Source organism: Fukomys damarensis, unplaced genomic scaffold (genome assembly GCF_012274545.1).
Source record: "Fukomys damarensis isolate Sample0158 unplaced genomic scaffold, DMR_v1.0_HiC HiC_scaffold_7, whole genome shotgun sequence".
Taxonomy (NCBI): Eukaryota; Metazoa; Chordata; class Mammalia; order Rodentia; family Bathyergidae; genus Fukomys; species Fukomys damarensis.
In genome coordinates, this window is record NW_022900919.1 from 9,165,693 (window position 1) to 9,182,565 (window position 16,873).

The following is a 16,873-nucleotide window of genomic DNA, read 5'->3' on the forward strand; positions in this document are numbered from 1 at the left end:
GGATCAAATAAGCCTTGTAATTTCCAATGAAGCAAAGAAACAAATGTTTCTTTAAAAGCTCTAATCTGAGGGCTAGGGATTTAGCTCAGGGGTGCCACCACCTGCCTCGCAAGTGCAAGCTCCCGAGTTCATCTCTGCTACCAAAAAAAATCTCTAATCTGAGGCCACCAAAGAAGCCAGCATCATGTCCCCAAATGTCTGCTGGCCCACCCAGGCCTGAATCAGGAGTTCAGGCAACAGCTCCCATAGCAGTCAGCTCTGTCTTCAAGTGTCTCCCGGATATTCATGAGAGAGAGCAAATAAAACAGATGCAACAGAAATGAAAGCCTATCTAGAGGTGTATGGAGACAGGGTTTTCAACCTGATCTCTTTCCTTTTTTTTTTGACAGAAACAACAGCAGGCTGGGGAATGGAGTGTTGTATGCCTCTGTGAACCCAGAGTACTTCAGTGCTGCGGACGGTAAGGCTCCTGATGGAGGTCCGGTGGGGTGGGTTTGTTTCAGGAGCTGCCTGGGGAACAGCTCTGCATTGTATTGAGGTACCTTTGGCCTAGAGTCGGTCTGATAATGTTCCCTCCTTTTTTAATACAAATGTTTAGCAGTTCAGATCAGTCAAAAATTGTGGGGCTGTATGGGTTGCCCCAAGGAAAAACAGGCTTCAGAGATGGATGTAGCCAACACGGTAATCAGTTTATTTAATTGCTTGAAATCTTATGCCAGGATGAAAGACGCATACTAATTGCAAACATCCAGTCAGGATGTGCTGCAGCTGACAAAAAAGTCCTCTTCAACTTGTTTCAGCTTAGGGTCACAGCATCCTGGTCATCCCTGGCCATTTACAGCTGCTCTCCTTTGTTCTGTCTTTGAACCCTTCTGTCATTCTCTCCTCCTGACCAGGATCATTAGAGTCATTTCTTCTTCACGTTCCCTTCCATAGAAAGTCGCGAGGGTCAGTTAGTTAAGTGGCTTGAAAGGTTTGACTTGGAAGCTGGGTGGTGCTCAGGTTCACTTCCCTTTTATCCTTTTCTGCTGTCTCCTGTTGGCTGCGTGCTTCCATCCAAACCTTTTAGGGAAGTTGGGCTGGGGAGAGTTGGCACTGGGTCCTTCCACGCCGAGACCCTGAGCTGGCACTTTGCTAGGGGCTCTCACCCCGCCAGTGGTTTCGTTTCTGAAGCCCATCTGTGGGCGAGGGAGTGGCACATGGCGGGGAGAGGACGGATCCCCAGTCCTTGATGCGGTATCTGGTTGACCAAATGATGCAGTCACTGCAGAAAGGGGCTGTGAGGTCCCTAGACTGGCAGGGAAACTGGCCCACAGGAGTGGCCCAAACCAGTTTATCAAATAAATAAGCAGGTGTGTCGGGGGGAAGTGCTTAGGAAAAGCATTTACTGCCTTCTTGCTTCAGGAGAAGAGAAAGATGCATGTGAAACATGACATGGTCACGATTATTTCTAATTGGTCCCCATCAAATGAGAAAACATAGGAAAATACTTTGGTAATTTGAAAGCACTGTATACATGTGTATGGCTTTACTATGGTTTCTTTAATCATTTCTAATTGAAGTATGTTTACAGCAAAGCTGATCAAAAACAGCCTCTTCTGAATGGACATCAGGTGCAGAATAATAAGGACTTATTCATGTTTACAGAAAGGGCTCCCAAAATTGTCTTTTTAGCAGGCGTGTATGTGTGTGTGTGTGTCTGTCTATTATATAGAAAACATTCAGGAAGAATATACCACACACTTACAAGAGTAGTTATTTATAAAGGTTTTTATTTAGAAAAAAACAAAGACAAGAGACATTGCCAGGAATGGTACAGCCACTTGTGCGGCAGGCATGAAGCCCTGGGTTCAGTCTTAGCACCTCCAAATAAAACAAAACAAAAACCTGTAAGAAGATGGGTATGTGCTGCTTGTAAAAATAAATAATAGATTTTTTAAAAATACTGTCTCACTATGTTGCCAAAGGTGGTCTCCCGTTTCTGGGCTCAAGTGATTCACCTGCCTCGGCCTCCTGAATAGCTGGACTTACAGGCACTTGCCACCACATTTAACTCCGTAGTAGCCAAGAAAGAGAAAGAGAAAAATCAAGTAAAGTTAAGGGGTCTTCCCAGACAATAGGATGGATAGAGAACCCAAGGCTCTTTCCACTGTCTGACACTGTGTGAGCTAAGCTCCTCTGCTTTGAAACAGAGCACCAGAGATTGATGACGTGTGGTGAAGTGGCCAGGAAGCTTCCAGAGAGAGTGAATAGAAACATCAGACTCCAGTGGTGTCTGAATTCACAGTCTGTGACCTTCCAGAATGCTTTCATAACGTGTCCCAGTTCAGAACAAAACAGAAACAAACTTATTGCCATCCAGGCCAACAGGTGGAGCATTCACCTCCTTTGAACTTAAATTTATTGGGTTTTGTGAAGAGTACTATGTCGCCATTTTCTTCAAGGGGCAACAAAATGACATTGCTATTCAAAGGTGCTTAAAAATTTCCTTTCCCAAAGCTAATCTGCCTGTCATTGTTCTGCAGAGCACACTGAAAACCCCCTCCCAGAAAGCGCTGGTAACACTGTATGTTCCTCCCACTGGCCGGTGGAAGTTAGGACTGCTGGTTACGTCAGAGCTGTGGGTTGAATTTAGAGACTGCAGGGACCTCCCAAAGCATGGACATGATTAGTTTTAACTCCATGTTCAGTTACACTCTGTGTAGTTCATTTTGATTAAAAGCCAGCCTGGACCCTCAGAGATAGACGGATACACTGACTGTGATGGTACTTGCCCCGGGGTATGGTGAAGAGCGGTATTTCCTGGCTGGCACATCTTTACTCTCCTAAGTGAGCTTCGGCCTTCTCCTCAGGGACACCAACTGCCTGAGCCCTACAAAGGCACAGTTGAATCTGAGAAATCCCTAAGCACAGAAATACAATGAATACAAGAACATGTACCAGAGAAAATTCTAGCTTAGTGCCAGCCACGTTAGCCACGCCTCAAGCTACAAATTGGTGATGTTTCCTAGACCTAATCTGTAGACACCACCTAGAGGAGAGCTGGGGATTTAGTTCAGTGTTTCCGGCGCCTGCCTGGCAAGTTCAAGGACCTGAGTTCAATCCCCGGTACTGGGAGGCGGGGGGAGACATCACCTAGAGGAAAGCAGCACTGGGGCCAGAGAGGCAGAATACAGTCTGCCCGCCCGGCCTCCCAGATCCAGCTGCAGGCCCATGGTCAGCTCCTGACAGCACACGGCAAACGCAGTGCACTCCGCACTCCCCAGCCAGGCCTGTCTGCGTCCTCCTGGGCAGTGTGTGCTGGCTGTGCCCTCCAGTGGGGCTGCTTCAGCACCCAGCATGTGGGGTAGTGGGTCTCACTGAAATTTCCTTCCAGTCTGGTAGGTAACAGTGAGTTTAATCTTTGCCCTTCCCACTGGAGCTGTGGGTTGGAGCCTCTGTTGGGTTTTGCCTTCTTTCTTCTTTGCTTTTTTCTTTCCTTCTTTCTTCTCCCTTCCTACCTCGAATTATTTATTTATTTTCTCACACCACAGGAAACCTAACCGAAAGACACCGAAGCTGGAGCAGAAATCACGTTCAGGCTCAGTGTTTACCACGTCCACCCCAAGCCCTTTACCCCGTGCATCACAGAGCCCAGGCCAAAGTCACAGAGTCTGGGTCAAGGTCCTGTGGTCACTACCACGTCCCCCTCAGTGCCAGAGCTTAGTTACTTCTGTATCCCATTAGAGGCCCAGGGGGCTATTTAGTCCAGTATATCCAAAAATACTATCGGCTTTAGTGTGAATAAGTGTAAAACTTACTGGACACAATTACTTTTACTGAGTCTTTGGAATCCCATGTGTATTTTTCACTCAGAGCACATCTCAGTTGGACTAGCCACATTCAGGTGCCCAGCACCCCTACTTAGGGATGCACTACCCTGTTAAGTCTCGCAGGCCTCTGTACAGGATCTGCTCATGCGAGATTGGACCTTTTCCTGGTCCGAATAAAAACTCTTCCTTCTCCTTCTGCTACTCTCTTTTTCTGATTTGCATTTTAATCCATTGATAAAGATTAGCAAAATCCACATCTAGAATTCTGACCATTTCATTCAGTTTTTCTATCTCTTGTAATTAATTTGCTTTTTAAAAAAAAATTGATAAAAAAGTAACAGGAACCACAGTTTTCTTTCCTGTCCTGGGTTTATTTTCTTTCTTCTCTTTCTTATATGCACAAATTATCCTGGAATCCTTGAGACAGGCGACACCCGTGCTTGACTGATACAGCCTCACTCAGATCCTCAGCCGGAGCAGCCCTGACATTGTGCCTGCTGTGGTTTTCCCTTGTGGCATTTTGTGTTCTCTGGGTGGGAGTTTCCCCCAGAGCTCCGTGCTGAGGGCTGGTTTTCCACCCCTCTCAACCTTGGTGTCTCTTCTCTAGTGTACGTTCCTGATGAGTGGGAGGTAGCTCGAGAGAAGATCACCATGAGCCGGGAGCTGGGGCAAGGCTCCTTTGGGATGGTCTATGAAGGAGTGGCCAAGGGCGTGGTGAAAGACGAACCAGAAACCCGAGTAGCCATCAAGACGGTGAACGAGGCCGCAAGCATGCGTGAGAGGATCGAGTTTCTCAACGAAGCTTCTGTGATGAAGGAGTTCAACTGTCACCACGTGGTAAGAGAAAGGCCCCGAACAGTGACGATCCAACACAGGAAGAAAGCATTCCCAGGGTTCCCTCCGCGTGTCCACGGCCACGCCTGCGGGTTGTGTCCTGCCCTCCGCCTCCTAAATAGTTGGTTACCTGCTGCTGCACCGTTACCCGGAGACCCGATTGAGACCCCAGCGCCACACAGAGTGCAGGTAACAGTGCAGGCTACTCTCCTGCTGAGCCCTTCTCTTTTTGCCTCCTCCCAGGTGCGGTTGCTGGGTGTGGTGTCCCAGGGCCAGCCCACGCTGGTCATCATGGAATTGATGACACGGGGAGATCTCAAGAGCTATCTCAGGTCTCTGAGGCCGGAAATGGAGGTCAGTTTTGGTTTTTGCCAACTTTGTTATCCTGCCTGCTCTTTTTCCTTCAGAGCTTCCCTGTAGGAAAGTAGTGTGTCTTTAAGTCAGTGTGCCTTTCACCCTTAAGGGTTTCCTCCTTGCACACTTGGTGATAGGTCCCTTAGATAGAGGATTTCTCAGTGACAGGCAAATGTTAATCTGTGTGACAGGGACATGCCGTTTCTGAGACCCCTGTCTACAGGGGGCACCTCTGTGGCTTTGTGACTGCATTTCCTTCACCCCAGAGTCTCCTGGCCACCCACCAGGCCATGCCAGTGCTGCCCCTTCCCAAAGCCTTGCCCCTCCAGCCATCCCATTCTCCTCTGCACGTTCCTGCTGTGCGGGACTTGCCTCGCACCTGTCATGTCTTGCTGTGGTTCTGAGTGCATCCCCTCTCTGCCCCCCTGCGTTTAGTTCTTCATCCCAGGCCCAGCATGCTGCTTAGGGCCATGCTCTTGATTCTTTCCCTTGCCTCTAGGAAGTTGCTAGGGTGATTTCACACCCCTTCCTGTGCACAGATCCACTTACTGAGGAGCCCACCACACACACACATGCACAAACACATGCACACTCGAATGCACATGTGCAAACTGCCCTCCTTACACGGTCAGTGATTTGTCCCTTGGAGGCGAGGAAATGTGATTTCTCAAGCTCTGCATCTGCACCTCAGGCTTGTGCTTTTGAGTGACAATCATCTCAGCCGCACAGTCTCTGCTTAGTCTAGGAAGAATTTCAAATCCTAAGCCTGCTGCAGTCCTGTGCAGTTTTTCATTATTCGCTGTGGTGTCTCCGCTTCTGTCACGTTAACCCACAAGCCAGCCTTTACCATGTGGAGGCCTGACTTAGCAGTCATTAACTGTAGGAGCAAACTACAGTTAAATGCTGAGGAATGATGCCTGACGTGAGTGCCTTTTGCTGGGCTGCCTCCCTGGGTCTGAACTCCTCCCTTTGACCCTGACCTTGCTACACTTGCAGCATAAGTGCTATCTGCTTATATTCCCTAGAAGCAGTGACTCCTCTTTTTCTACCCCTTTTGCATTTCTGTTGTCATTCTCTAAGTCTTTGTTTTCTTCTTTTAATCTGTAACTTAATCATCTCCCCACTGACAGTTTCTTCATATGCCTTCCAAGCACCTGTTCATAAGTGACCTCATTTATTTACAGCACATGGTGTTTGGGGCCAAGTGTGGACCCAGGTTCTGTGCCAGGCAGTGGATAACTCTCCCAGGTCCCTTTGTGTCAGAGCCTCCTTTTCCTGGCTCACTTTTATCCACAAGCCACCCTGAGGAAGAAAAGCTTGATCAAATAGGTGACAGGAAGTGTGGCAGAATACTTTTTAGCTGCCTCACTGGAGCAAGCACTTGTTTCCTTCATCCCAGTTCAGGCATAAAATTAAAAATCAGAATTTGCAGTCTTAGTGCTGGCCTTGCCTTTGGCCACAGGTGTACTTGGGCAGCTTCACCAGGTTCCTGGGCCTCTGTTTCCTCATGTGTAATGGTTTGGATGAGGTGGTTACTGAAGTCCTTTTCACATCTAAAATTTACCTATAGATTTGTCAGATTTAAATTCTAATTCATATCAGGTATAAAAATATATGTGTAACTTTCGGTTTCATTGTATTCTCCTTGCCTTGCTTCAGTTATGATTTGCTGATGTACCTTATTAAGTATAAGTGCATGTATTTGCTTGTCTTACATAGCTCTAAGCAAATTAAAGATTTCTGCTCTCTTCAGTTGAGTATACCATAAATTAATGAAATATCAGCCCTCTCAATCCTTAAAATTAAGTTCCTTATATTGATTCTGGTTTTTACAGCTTTTTAGTAGACACCTGTACACTTCACCATCGCATTTCCTGGTTTACCATGCATATTTAAAGCCTGAAAGCATTTCTAAAAATGTTAGATGTTAGGGGAAAAGCAAGGCTAAAGATTCTGTGTGAAAGACAGTGGTGATTTTGGCTTCCCCTGGTGACATGATGTTACTTCCTCAGGTAACCAAGTGATGGGTACTGTAAGTCAGTCTTGATAGCCTCTCTGGAACTCAACTGTTGTGCCATGGGATGTGGAGAACCAACCTAGAAGTACTTGGAGGTTGGTAGGCTGCTTCTAGATGCTGGCTTTCCGTGGAAACTTAGCCCCTCAGTGAGCTGGAGCTAACAGCCACCGAGCCCTATTTCCAGGCCAGCTACCAGGTTGTCCTCATAGCAGTGGATCGCTGGCAGTGTCCAGCCAGTCTGATCCCAAAGTTCTTGGCATGCTCTTCCCGTGCTCTGGAGGCCTGAGCTGGGAAGGTGCTGGGTAGAAGCTACCAGAGCAAGTTGGTTTTGCAGTGTTGCATGAGATGCTTTGCAGTTAGGAAATCCACGGGAAAACCTGTGACACCAGGACCTACAACAGCTGGTTAGCAACTAAACTGTGGGGTCATGTTTGGTTTTTGCATTCTTTTCTTTTTAGGGTTGAGAGCCTTGGGCATACATTTTATATAAATCTTTTTTTCCAAACAGATGTGTTATTATTTAGGGACAACTCTTTTCCATTGCAAAGCCAGCATTTTGCCCTCCTCTGCAAAGAGGGGATTCCTATCCATGTTGCTTGGCAGTTTTGTGCTGGTCCCTCCGTGGTGAGCTTCAGCTGGACTTCAGATGTCCTTAGTGCCCACAGAAAACATTACTCCAAGGCGGAGAAATCATTCCTGGCATCTGTGTACCTTGGAAGAAGGCAGAAGGAAGAAAAGATTAAATAATTCCTGATGGTGCTTGCATGGGAAATAAAGAGTGCATTGTCCCTTTAGGAAGCACATTTGTGTAACTCCTCACAGCCTTTATAACGTGCTCGTCTTCCTTTTACCTGCACTTTGAATATGGAAATGAAAGGAACACAAAAACTAATAGGGATCCGAGAGGCCTTAATCTCAAAAATTTCTTTGTTTCTTTTTAAATACCTTTTACCCTGTCCAGAATAGAAAACGCTGGCCCCAGGTCATGCCTGTTGGGTCATCCTGTGTGACGTAGTCAGAGGCAGGCATGTGACTTTACCACCCAGTAGAGGCCATGGTCGCCATGATAATACGCTCCTCTGAGCAAGTCCAGGTTTCTCAGCAGACTGACCTGTGGTGCTCAGATTGAATAAAGCTGGGTTTGCAAACCCTAAAGCAACTCAAAGTGGAAAAAGTCCTAAACTTTCTTATGTGACTTTTTTTTTTTTAATCTCCCAACAGAATAACCCAGTCCTGGCACCTCCAAGCCTCAGCAAGATGATCCAGATGGCCGGAGAGATTGCTGACGGCATGGCATACCTCAACGCCAACAAGTTTGTCCACAGAGACCTTGCTGCCCGAAATTGCATGGTGGCTGAAGATTTCACAGTCAAAATTGGAGGTGTGTCCTTTGCTTGAGCAAGAACTAAACCTACTAGTGGTCAGGGACATTATGAGTGTTGCTCTGCTGCTGGAGTGGTTTTTCCTGCATGTCTCTTGCGTGCAAGGACTTGAAATCAGTGTGGTTGTCTCTGGTTGCTGGTCAGTAGCAGACCGACTCGGTCTGGCTCTGATCCTCAGAGTGCACAGACAGAGGTCCAGGTAGTGGCCATGGTCCTCTCAGGTTACCCAGGCAGAACACTTCTTAGCATTGCTTATAGAAATAATTGAGACAGTGTTCTCAGTGGTTTTGGACTTGAGAATAAAGATCACTATCCAGTCTCCTGCAGTTCTTACATTGTGTGAAGAATACTTCCCCCCACAGAGGTCCACAGAGTTTGCTAGGACACGAAATGCCCTAACAGTGAAGCCCCTATGACGGGATAGACAGGGCCACCCCTTGAGGGAGGGAAGATCACTGCTTAGTGGGTTTGACACCCAGGGCTGGCGACTTTAGCTGGCAGACCTGCCATTCAGTCTTTGTGTTGCCACCAACCACTGCAGCATAGAAGGAACAGTTGGACTGAGTTTCTGATCACTGCTTAGAAACTCTTTTCAGCCTTTCAGTTTTTCTCTGAAGTTTTTTGGTTTGGTTTGGGTTTTTTTTTTTTGTTTGTTTGAGACAGGGTCTCACTGTGTAGTTGAGACTGACCTGGAACTCACTATGTAGCCCAGACTGGTCTCGAACTCTCAGCGATCCTCCTGCCTCAGCCTCCCAAGTGCTGCGATTACAGGGATGTGCTACCATGCCCGGCCTTTCTCTGGACTTTTAATCCATCTAACAAAAACACATACAGCATCAGGGTTGCTCAGGAAACCACCAGCACTTTTATCTTCCCGCTAAGATAATATTTCAGACAAACACCAAATACTCATCCTGAGGAACTGCAGAAGAGATTTAGCATGCTGAGAAAGGATTTCCAGTTGACCTCTTCGTCTAGCTCTTGAACTCTGGGTTCCAGAAGTGTTCCCCTGCTTTCACTAATACTTTTATTTGAGACCCTGTTTCAAAAAAATAAAAACAAGTAATACTTTTATTCCCTTTAGCAGTAATTTTTTTTTTTTTTTTTTGATGAAATGCTCTGGCCCTGTAGTGAGCTATAAGTACCCCCTAGAGTAGTTTCCAGGCAGGGTGAGTGTCTGTCTTTTGCATTATATGTAGGCGTTGGTGGTGTTGGGGTGCAGCTGTGTCCTACAGCGGAGGCGCAGTCATTGCCCTTACACATCCAGATCTCCCAGTGAGTTCCCGTCTGAGCCCTGCGTGGGGTCAAGAGGGCATCCTCCGCCCCTGCTTCCCTTCCGCACTTCCCCTTGGGGACTCACATTGTAGTAGCTCCTCCTCCTCCATGCAGGGGAGAGTGCCTGGTGGGCCTGAGCTTCAGCCCCAGTGGTGCCGCTGGTATCTTCACTCTGCGAGCCTCAGTTTCTGCACTTCCCAAATACAGGTGCTGATCAGACAGAGACCGCAGGAGGTCGTAGGAAGAGTTAGGTGCGAGAAGGAGCCACGCACGTGCCCATGTGGGGCAGGGTCAGTCAGCGTGAGCTCTATCCCCATCCCGCCCGGCCTGGTCCCCGGGAGACTCAGGCCGAGCTGCTGTCCTGTTCCACTGCGCAGCAGATGAAAAGCTCCTTGGTACCACTTCGCCTTTTAATCCACATCAACAAAGATGATATCTGCTCTTTTACTACATGCGTGTTTTATAGGGATGCTTTCTTTATAATTGTGCTTTTTCTTCCTAGAAATAAAATTTCTGTGTGTATGTTTAGGAAGAAAAGACTTTTCTGGAATTTTTTCTTTTCCATTTTTGAAGGTGAAGGCAAACGCTCCTGTTTGCATATCATGGTTAATTCAGAAACAAGATGTTAGTGCTTCCTTCCTGTTCTCCGTGAGCATTTGGAGATGTTTTCTCCATGCCCGTGTCTCACAGGTTACAAACATGACCAGTAATTTCACTGGAGGCAGTTTGATGGCCTTTAGCATGGCAGCCATGTCGGTTACATTCAGGAAACGTCCGTGTTTGCTCTGTGGCCTCACCGGTTTGCGGCAGGAGGTAGAGATGTGAATGGCCATTTTCAAAAGTAGAGCAGCTCTTTCTGCCGGGAGGGAGAATGGGAGAGTCTGGTGAGAAAAGGTTGTGTGATTGAGTGGAAAATCAAAATTTGACAAAAAGGCTATAATTTAGAATTACAAAGCAAGCCTGCCATCAAACCTAATTATGTGACATCTTCTAGAGTTACAGAAAGTGGAAGAATTTTCCCAAATGAATGGGATATTACGTTGAAGAACAGTGTTGAAGAATAGCTTCAGGGACCTAGTCAGTATCATCCTTGGGCCTCTTAGCTGTGCACCTTGTCACCTTTGTTACTCTGAATATTTTCCTCTTATTGAGCAGTGAAATTTCTCACTTTTCCCTGGCAGTGGGCCAGGCTACCAACTAAATGAGAGTCTACAGTCTCTTATTTATCCTCAGATTTTTTGTTTGTTTTGGTTTGGTTTTCATTCTTTTGAGGCGCTGAGGATTCAGCAAGGGCCCCAAGCTTGCTAGTCAAGTGCTATCTATACCTCTAAGTTTCATCCCCAGTCTTTTTTTTTTAATCTTTTATCTTGAGACAAGGGCTTACTGAATGGCCCAGGCTGACCTCAAACTTGGATTCCCCCTGCCTTAGCCTCTCATGTAGCTGGGATTACAGGTGTGTGCCACCATGCTCAGCTTTGATGGGCTTTTAAAACCGCATGTCGGGCTGGGGATTTAGCTCAGTGGCACCGCAACTGCCTCGCAAGCACAAGGTCCTGAGTTTGATCACCTGTATTGGAAACAAAAATCCCACAAGTCACTGATACTTGGTCTGTGCAACTTACTATCTTAATAATCATGGGCCTCAATAATTTGTAGACCACTTTGCATTTTAAATGCCACGGGGGAATTGGCTACTTGAAGGAACCAGATTATGAATATATTAAAAGCAAAGAGTTGGTATTTGTCATGTGACTCATTGCCCCTTTCTGTTTCTGCCTTATAAACTGCATACCCTAACATTGGGCCTCCCCTAAGTGAAGCATGCTTGCGTCTCCCCTTGAATGTGAAGGTAGGGAAGAGCCCCATGGTGAGAGCAGTGGTACCTTTGCCCCAGAGGTGCCCCCGACAGTGTGCGTAATCACACATCTTCCTATACCTTCCAGATTTTGGGATGACGCGAGATATCTACGAGACAGACTACTACCGGAAAGGAGGGAAAGGGCTGCTGCCTGTGCGCTGGATGTCTCCAGAGTCCCTCAAGGATGGAGTCTTCACCACTCATTCGGATGTCTGGTATGAGAGTCTTCTACTGCAAGACCAACCAAGGCCCTCTGGCCTTGGCCATGTGGCTGGTCTGGCTCAGGACTGTTTTTCCTCCTGGTCTCTGCTCACTGTTGCCCATTTCCAGCTCTAGTTCAGGGATGCAGGAGCAGCACTGCTTCATCTTTTAGATGTTCCTGTTGTCAGAGGGCTGGCTAAGGACAGAGAGTACTTGTGGGAATCCAAGGAATTTGTGGGAACGACATTCTCTTCATTCTTGAGCAGATACCATCTGTGCTCCTAGGAGCTGGGGGTCGTTCAAGAGCCTTCCCTTCTCCCCTGCCTGCCAGCCCTGTCTTTCCCTCTTTTTCAGTAGATAAGCACTGTGGGTACACACATGCACACCTCACTCCTTGAACCAGTACATCGCAGACAATGCTTTACTTAGACCCAAAGCTACATGGGTCTTGATTGTGTTTCTTCTTGGTCCCATCTGTTCTCTGTACTCTGTCCGTGGGCATCCATGGTTATGCAAAGGAAAATGTCTCTCTTAGTAATAAAACTGTCTTCGGAAGCTCCTGGGCCAGGCGTGCAAAGGCTTCCCTGTGGGACTGTTGATTTCCTTGGAAATCTGTGTGGAGTCAGTCAGGTCTGAAATACAACTGAGGTTCTTGGCAGGCGAAAGCCTTGGCCCATCCACCTTCTAGAATGTCAGCAAGTATCTTGGCTTTCCTCTCAGGAGAGCCCCTTGCTCTTGTGTTACAGAAATGGTAGTTGTTTATTCCAACTCTCTGGATGACCATACAGAGGAACTATTTCAGTAGTGGCCGACATCATTTTTTTAACCTCATGAACCTTTCATAGTCAGGGCCTTGGACCTTATTTTGAAGACAGGTGCACATTGGAAATAGCATTTGAATATGGCCCAACAAGGCCTGAGCACTTCTTGAGCCCAAGGATCAGATCTGTACTGCAGTCAGCTTGTCCAAGATGCTTAGCTCTTTTCTGTCAAATCAGGTGCTCTGCACCATCTTTAGACTGAGGTGCAGGAGAAGGCATGCCTAGGTACGAGTATACACCCATTTTCTCTAGGCCAGTGCCGGCAAACAGTTTAGAGCTTTCAGTGATAACAAACAGCCCTCCGCAACACGCATGTTATTGTTATGCCACCAGTTTTAGGCTTTATGCCTCCCAGGGCTCCAAGGTCAGCTTACAGGATGGGAACAGAAGCCGGTGGGAAGATGAAGCTGGAGTTGTTGATACCTCACAGGCTGGTTCTACCCAAATTCTTAGTTCCTGTTGCTGTGAACATCAGGAGAGTGTTCCATGCTCATTTTCTCTCCTTTGACTGTGTGCCCATGATGAACCGATAAGGAAAAATATATGAGTAGACATTTGGAAGTCATTCTGTTAACTGTCCAGGCAGTGATAGTACTTTGGTTTCTTTTCATGTGTGTGTGTTTGTTGTGTGTGTGTGTGTGTGTGTGTGTGTGTGTGTGTGTGTGTGTGTGTGTGTGTGTGTGTGTGTGTGTGTGACAGGGGATATAACCCAGGGCTAACTATATTCCCAGAACATTTTTTTTCTTTTGAGACAGTTCTCACTAAGTTGCCCAAAGAGTGTTGGGATTGTAGTTATGTGTCACGATGCCACAGGCCACCCTTTTTCTGCTTTTGTTTTCTGTTTTGTTTTTGTTTTTTAACCCAGCCTTTGAGGATCAGTTGAAGAAGCCTGTATATTGGAATGTATGGGTGGTCTCTGCAGCCTTGGGCTCTAGTCTGGAGCTGCCCCCTCTGAAAACAATGGAAAAGACCTCAGCCCAAAATAATTATCCTTCAGTATTTAAAATCTAGAGAAATGTGCAAAGAATTTTGTTTGACTCTGTAAAGAGACCCAAATATCTGAGTCCAGGAGGTGTCTGGAGATCAGGCTGGTGCTGAATTCCATCTGCTGGTTCCTGCACAGCAAGGGGCTGAGCTTCATGGACCCACCTCCCCCACTGAGCCAGCCCACCTGACCTTCAGGTCCTTGTTCTTAGCACACCTGCCTGTGTTTCGGTCCTCCTGACACTCACTCCTGCACAGCCTCTCACCCCCTCCTTCCTGATCAGATGGGCTGTGGAGCTGTCAGAATACCCAGGTTCCTGCTGTCATCTGAGACCTTGTCCCCAGGCCCTTGGTGCTTTGGCCGCCTCTCCCACACCCCTCTCAGATGGCCCCTGAGGGTTGGAGGACACAGTGAGCCCCAGACATGGAGCAGTCCCATCAACAGACTGGGAAGTGGGGCCCCACCACTCCTGACTACCTCCGAGCAGTCTCCATTCCTTGGCTTCCTAAGAAACTTTCCAATATCCAGGGTTATTTGCTTCTTCAGTGACTAATTCCCATCCATGGGAAATGAGGATCTCCCTAGGGCATCAGTTTGTGTGGTACCTGGGACCCTGACATGCAGCCCTCCTCATGTGGGGCAGCAAGGTACTGAATGGCAACCCCGGCCACACACCAAGGTTTGTCACCTGCGAGGACAATGCAGTGCGTGTTCTGAGAGAAGAATTTACACGGGCACATTTGTCTGCTCTGCAAAGATGAAATCTGTCCGTACAAAAGAGAAGACCTATGTGAAGGCACTCATAACCATGTAGCAAAGTGTCAGCTTTGAGGAACACATGGCAGTCACCTGTGTCCCAGAGCTTCTGACTGACTGTGTGCCCTTGGTCACCTCCTAGGCTTTCTTTGCTTGCTGTGCTCCTGCTCCCACTGTAGTACCTTCTGTGACGGCTGGTGTTGGTTAGAAGTGGCATAGCCTCTGTGCCTTGGGGTGGAAGCGTGGCGGAGCTCAGTTGTCCCTTGGAACAGTCCTAGAAGGGTCACCACAGGCTGGAGCACGAGGCGCCTCTCAGTGGCAGGGGATACTGACTGAGAGTTGTTCAGAGAAGAGCTTTTGCTGTTCGATGTGGCAAGCACCTGTGGCAAACTAGTTCTGGTTTCGTTTTATTTCATGTATGTGATTATGAGGACCTCAGTGTGGAAGAGGAGGGTGATAGGCACCATCCAGATTCCAAGGATGAAGACTTAGGAACAAGAAGAAACCTAGTAGGTTGGGGTCACAGACAAGCTGAAGTCCTGGGGTCATGATAAAGTAGGGATTGTCACCAGCCACCAGAGGAGGGTTCCCGGCAATGGGTGAGCTCTGGGCAGGGGTGGTGTAGGAGGAGCTCGCTACAGATGACAAAGCTTCCTTCGGGGAGTTAGGCTGAGTGATCACAGGAATGCTCAGCTGCCTTTAGGGATGCAGGGCCAATTCTGCAGGCTCTGCCATGAATGTTAAGGTTGTGAACAAGCGCGTGCCCTGGAGCTGTTTAAGAACTTTGCGTTAACTAGATGTGCAGCTGCCATACCTAAGATGCCGGAGCCCAAACTGAGGGGGTGTTAGGCTGGGCACAGAGGACCCCCACACTGAGGGAGTGTTGGGGCCAGACTGTTGGGAACCCTGAGGCTCCATCAGCAAGCTGTAGTAGGAGCTTGTGGAGGCCGGAAGAACAGGGCGCAAGACAGAGCTCTGCTCAGGACAGGCGTGGACAGCCAAGGAGCCAGGAATGTGGAGTAGAGCTCTGCATGTGGCGGGACCCAGGAGAGAGCCCACCAGCGAGACGGCCTGGCTGCCTGAAGCCAGGGGACAGGCGGAAAGAACACAGGAGGCAGAAGTGGGCCCAGGAGGGAACCACGTCTTCAGAGGATTCCCAGGCCAGCTCGGTTGGCAAAGATAGCGAGCTCGTGGTTTGTCATGCTGGCCCTCCCTTGGCCAGCCAGGTCTTTTCAGTCCATGCTTTGGTTTCTGGATCTTTGGCTTTTCTGGGTCTCTTGAGCAGTATGAAGGCAATTTCTTGGGCACTGATAATTAGAAAAGACCTTGGGTTGGTCAGTCCTCTGGTTGCGAAGATTCTATTTTTGTCTAACATCTGCTTTTAGTATCAATTTGTACAAAAACCTTTTTGTTCATGGAAAGGAATTAAAGCAGCCAACAAAACATTTTGATACAGAATTAGAGCACCCCAGCTCCACCCCACCCAGCTCCGGGACAAGGCCAGGATCCTCAGAGCTCTCAGTGGGAAATAACACTGGCCGTATTTCCGTGAGGTTTGGCCAGCGCTCCAAGCCTGGGCCAGGGCCCATCAGAAGCCTCACCGGGCTGGCTGAGGACTCCAGTGTGAAAGCAGAAGGAGAATTTCTCAAAGGTGGGATAGCCCTGGTAAGGCACATTTGTTTTGCAGATCACGGAGTAGTGGCATTTGTTTGTTTGTTTTTCTTCAGCATTATCTATCTGAAGTTTCCATATCTCTGTTTTAATTTGCTCTCCTGAACTCACAGGCAGAAGAGCATGCCTGGCAGAACTGCTCACCACTGCCTGCTGAGTTCCCTCCTCAGCCGGCCTCTGTGGGAGAGGACTCTGTTCTCAGTGGGAGGCCCTGCCGGCCGTCCTAGTGTGGCCTGCCCTGGTCTCCAGGCCCGTGACAGAGGCCTTCGAGCCAGCAGCTTCTGAGCTCTCTGGAGCAGGGGCTTTCTTTCCCTTTGGCCTCAGTGTACCTCAGGAACATTGTAGAGCTTTTAAATATGTCCATGCCCAGGTCTCCACCCATAACCATCAAATCAGAGCTTCTTTGGGAGCCCCAGGTATCAGTCTGTTTTTAAAATGTTGGGAGATTCTCCTGTGCAGTAGGTGTTGAGAATAGAGGTCTCCAAACTGATCGGAAGAATCAGCTGAGGGGCTTGTTAAGCTGTTTGATTGTCCCAAGTCAGTGTCCAGGCTGGGGTCAGAGGGGGGTCTACATTTTTAAATTCTTAGACAAAAGCAAATTTGGGAGACACCGCCCTGCCCAGGTAAGTGGCTGTAGCTGGTGCTAAACATGTGTGACCTAGATCAGGTGCTTCTGAACTGTGTGGTGGTCACTGAAATCCCTGCCCGCTAGTGGCAGCTTCCTCCACTCTGCCACCAGAGCTGTAGTTAAGCAAAGAGGAGCGTGGATGTCCCACCCTTAGCCCAGTGCCAGGCTCGCCCTCTACCCAACCACTGTCATTGCAGTGAGGATAGCTTCTTGGTGCTCAAGAATGAAGAAATGCCAGAGGAGGGGGTCATGTCCATTCCTTTCCAAGCTGCTCATACT

At 48.1% G+C, this 16,873-nt stretch overlaps 1 protein-coding gene across 1 annotated transcript in view; it reads left to right on the forward strand.

The window, feature by feature from the left end:
• Igf1r (insulin like growth factor 1 receptor) overlaps positions 1–16,873 on the forward strand; it is a gene marked incomplete in the record, with an annotated part of 221,289 nt that overhangs the window by 195,164 nt on the left and 9,252 nt on the right. The window contains 5 exon segments of the mRNA XM_033761077.1: positions 390–460; positions 4,420–4,649; positions 4,890–5,000; positions 8,239–8,398; positions 11,618–11,747. Coding sequence (XP_033616968.1) covers positions 390–460; positions 4,420–4,649; positions 4,890–5,000; positions 8,239–8,398; positions 11,618–11,747 — 702 coding nt within the window.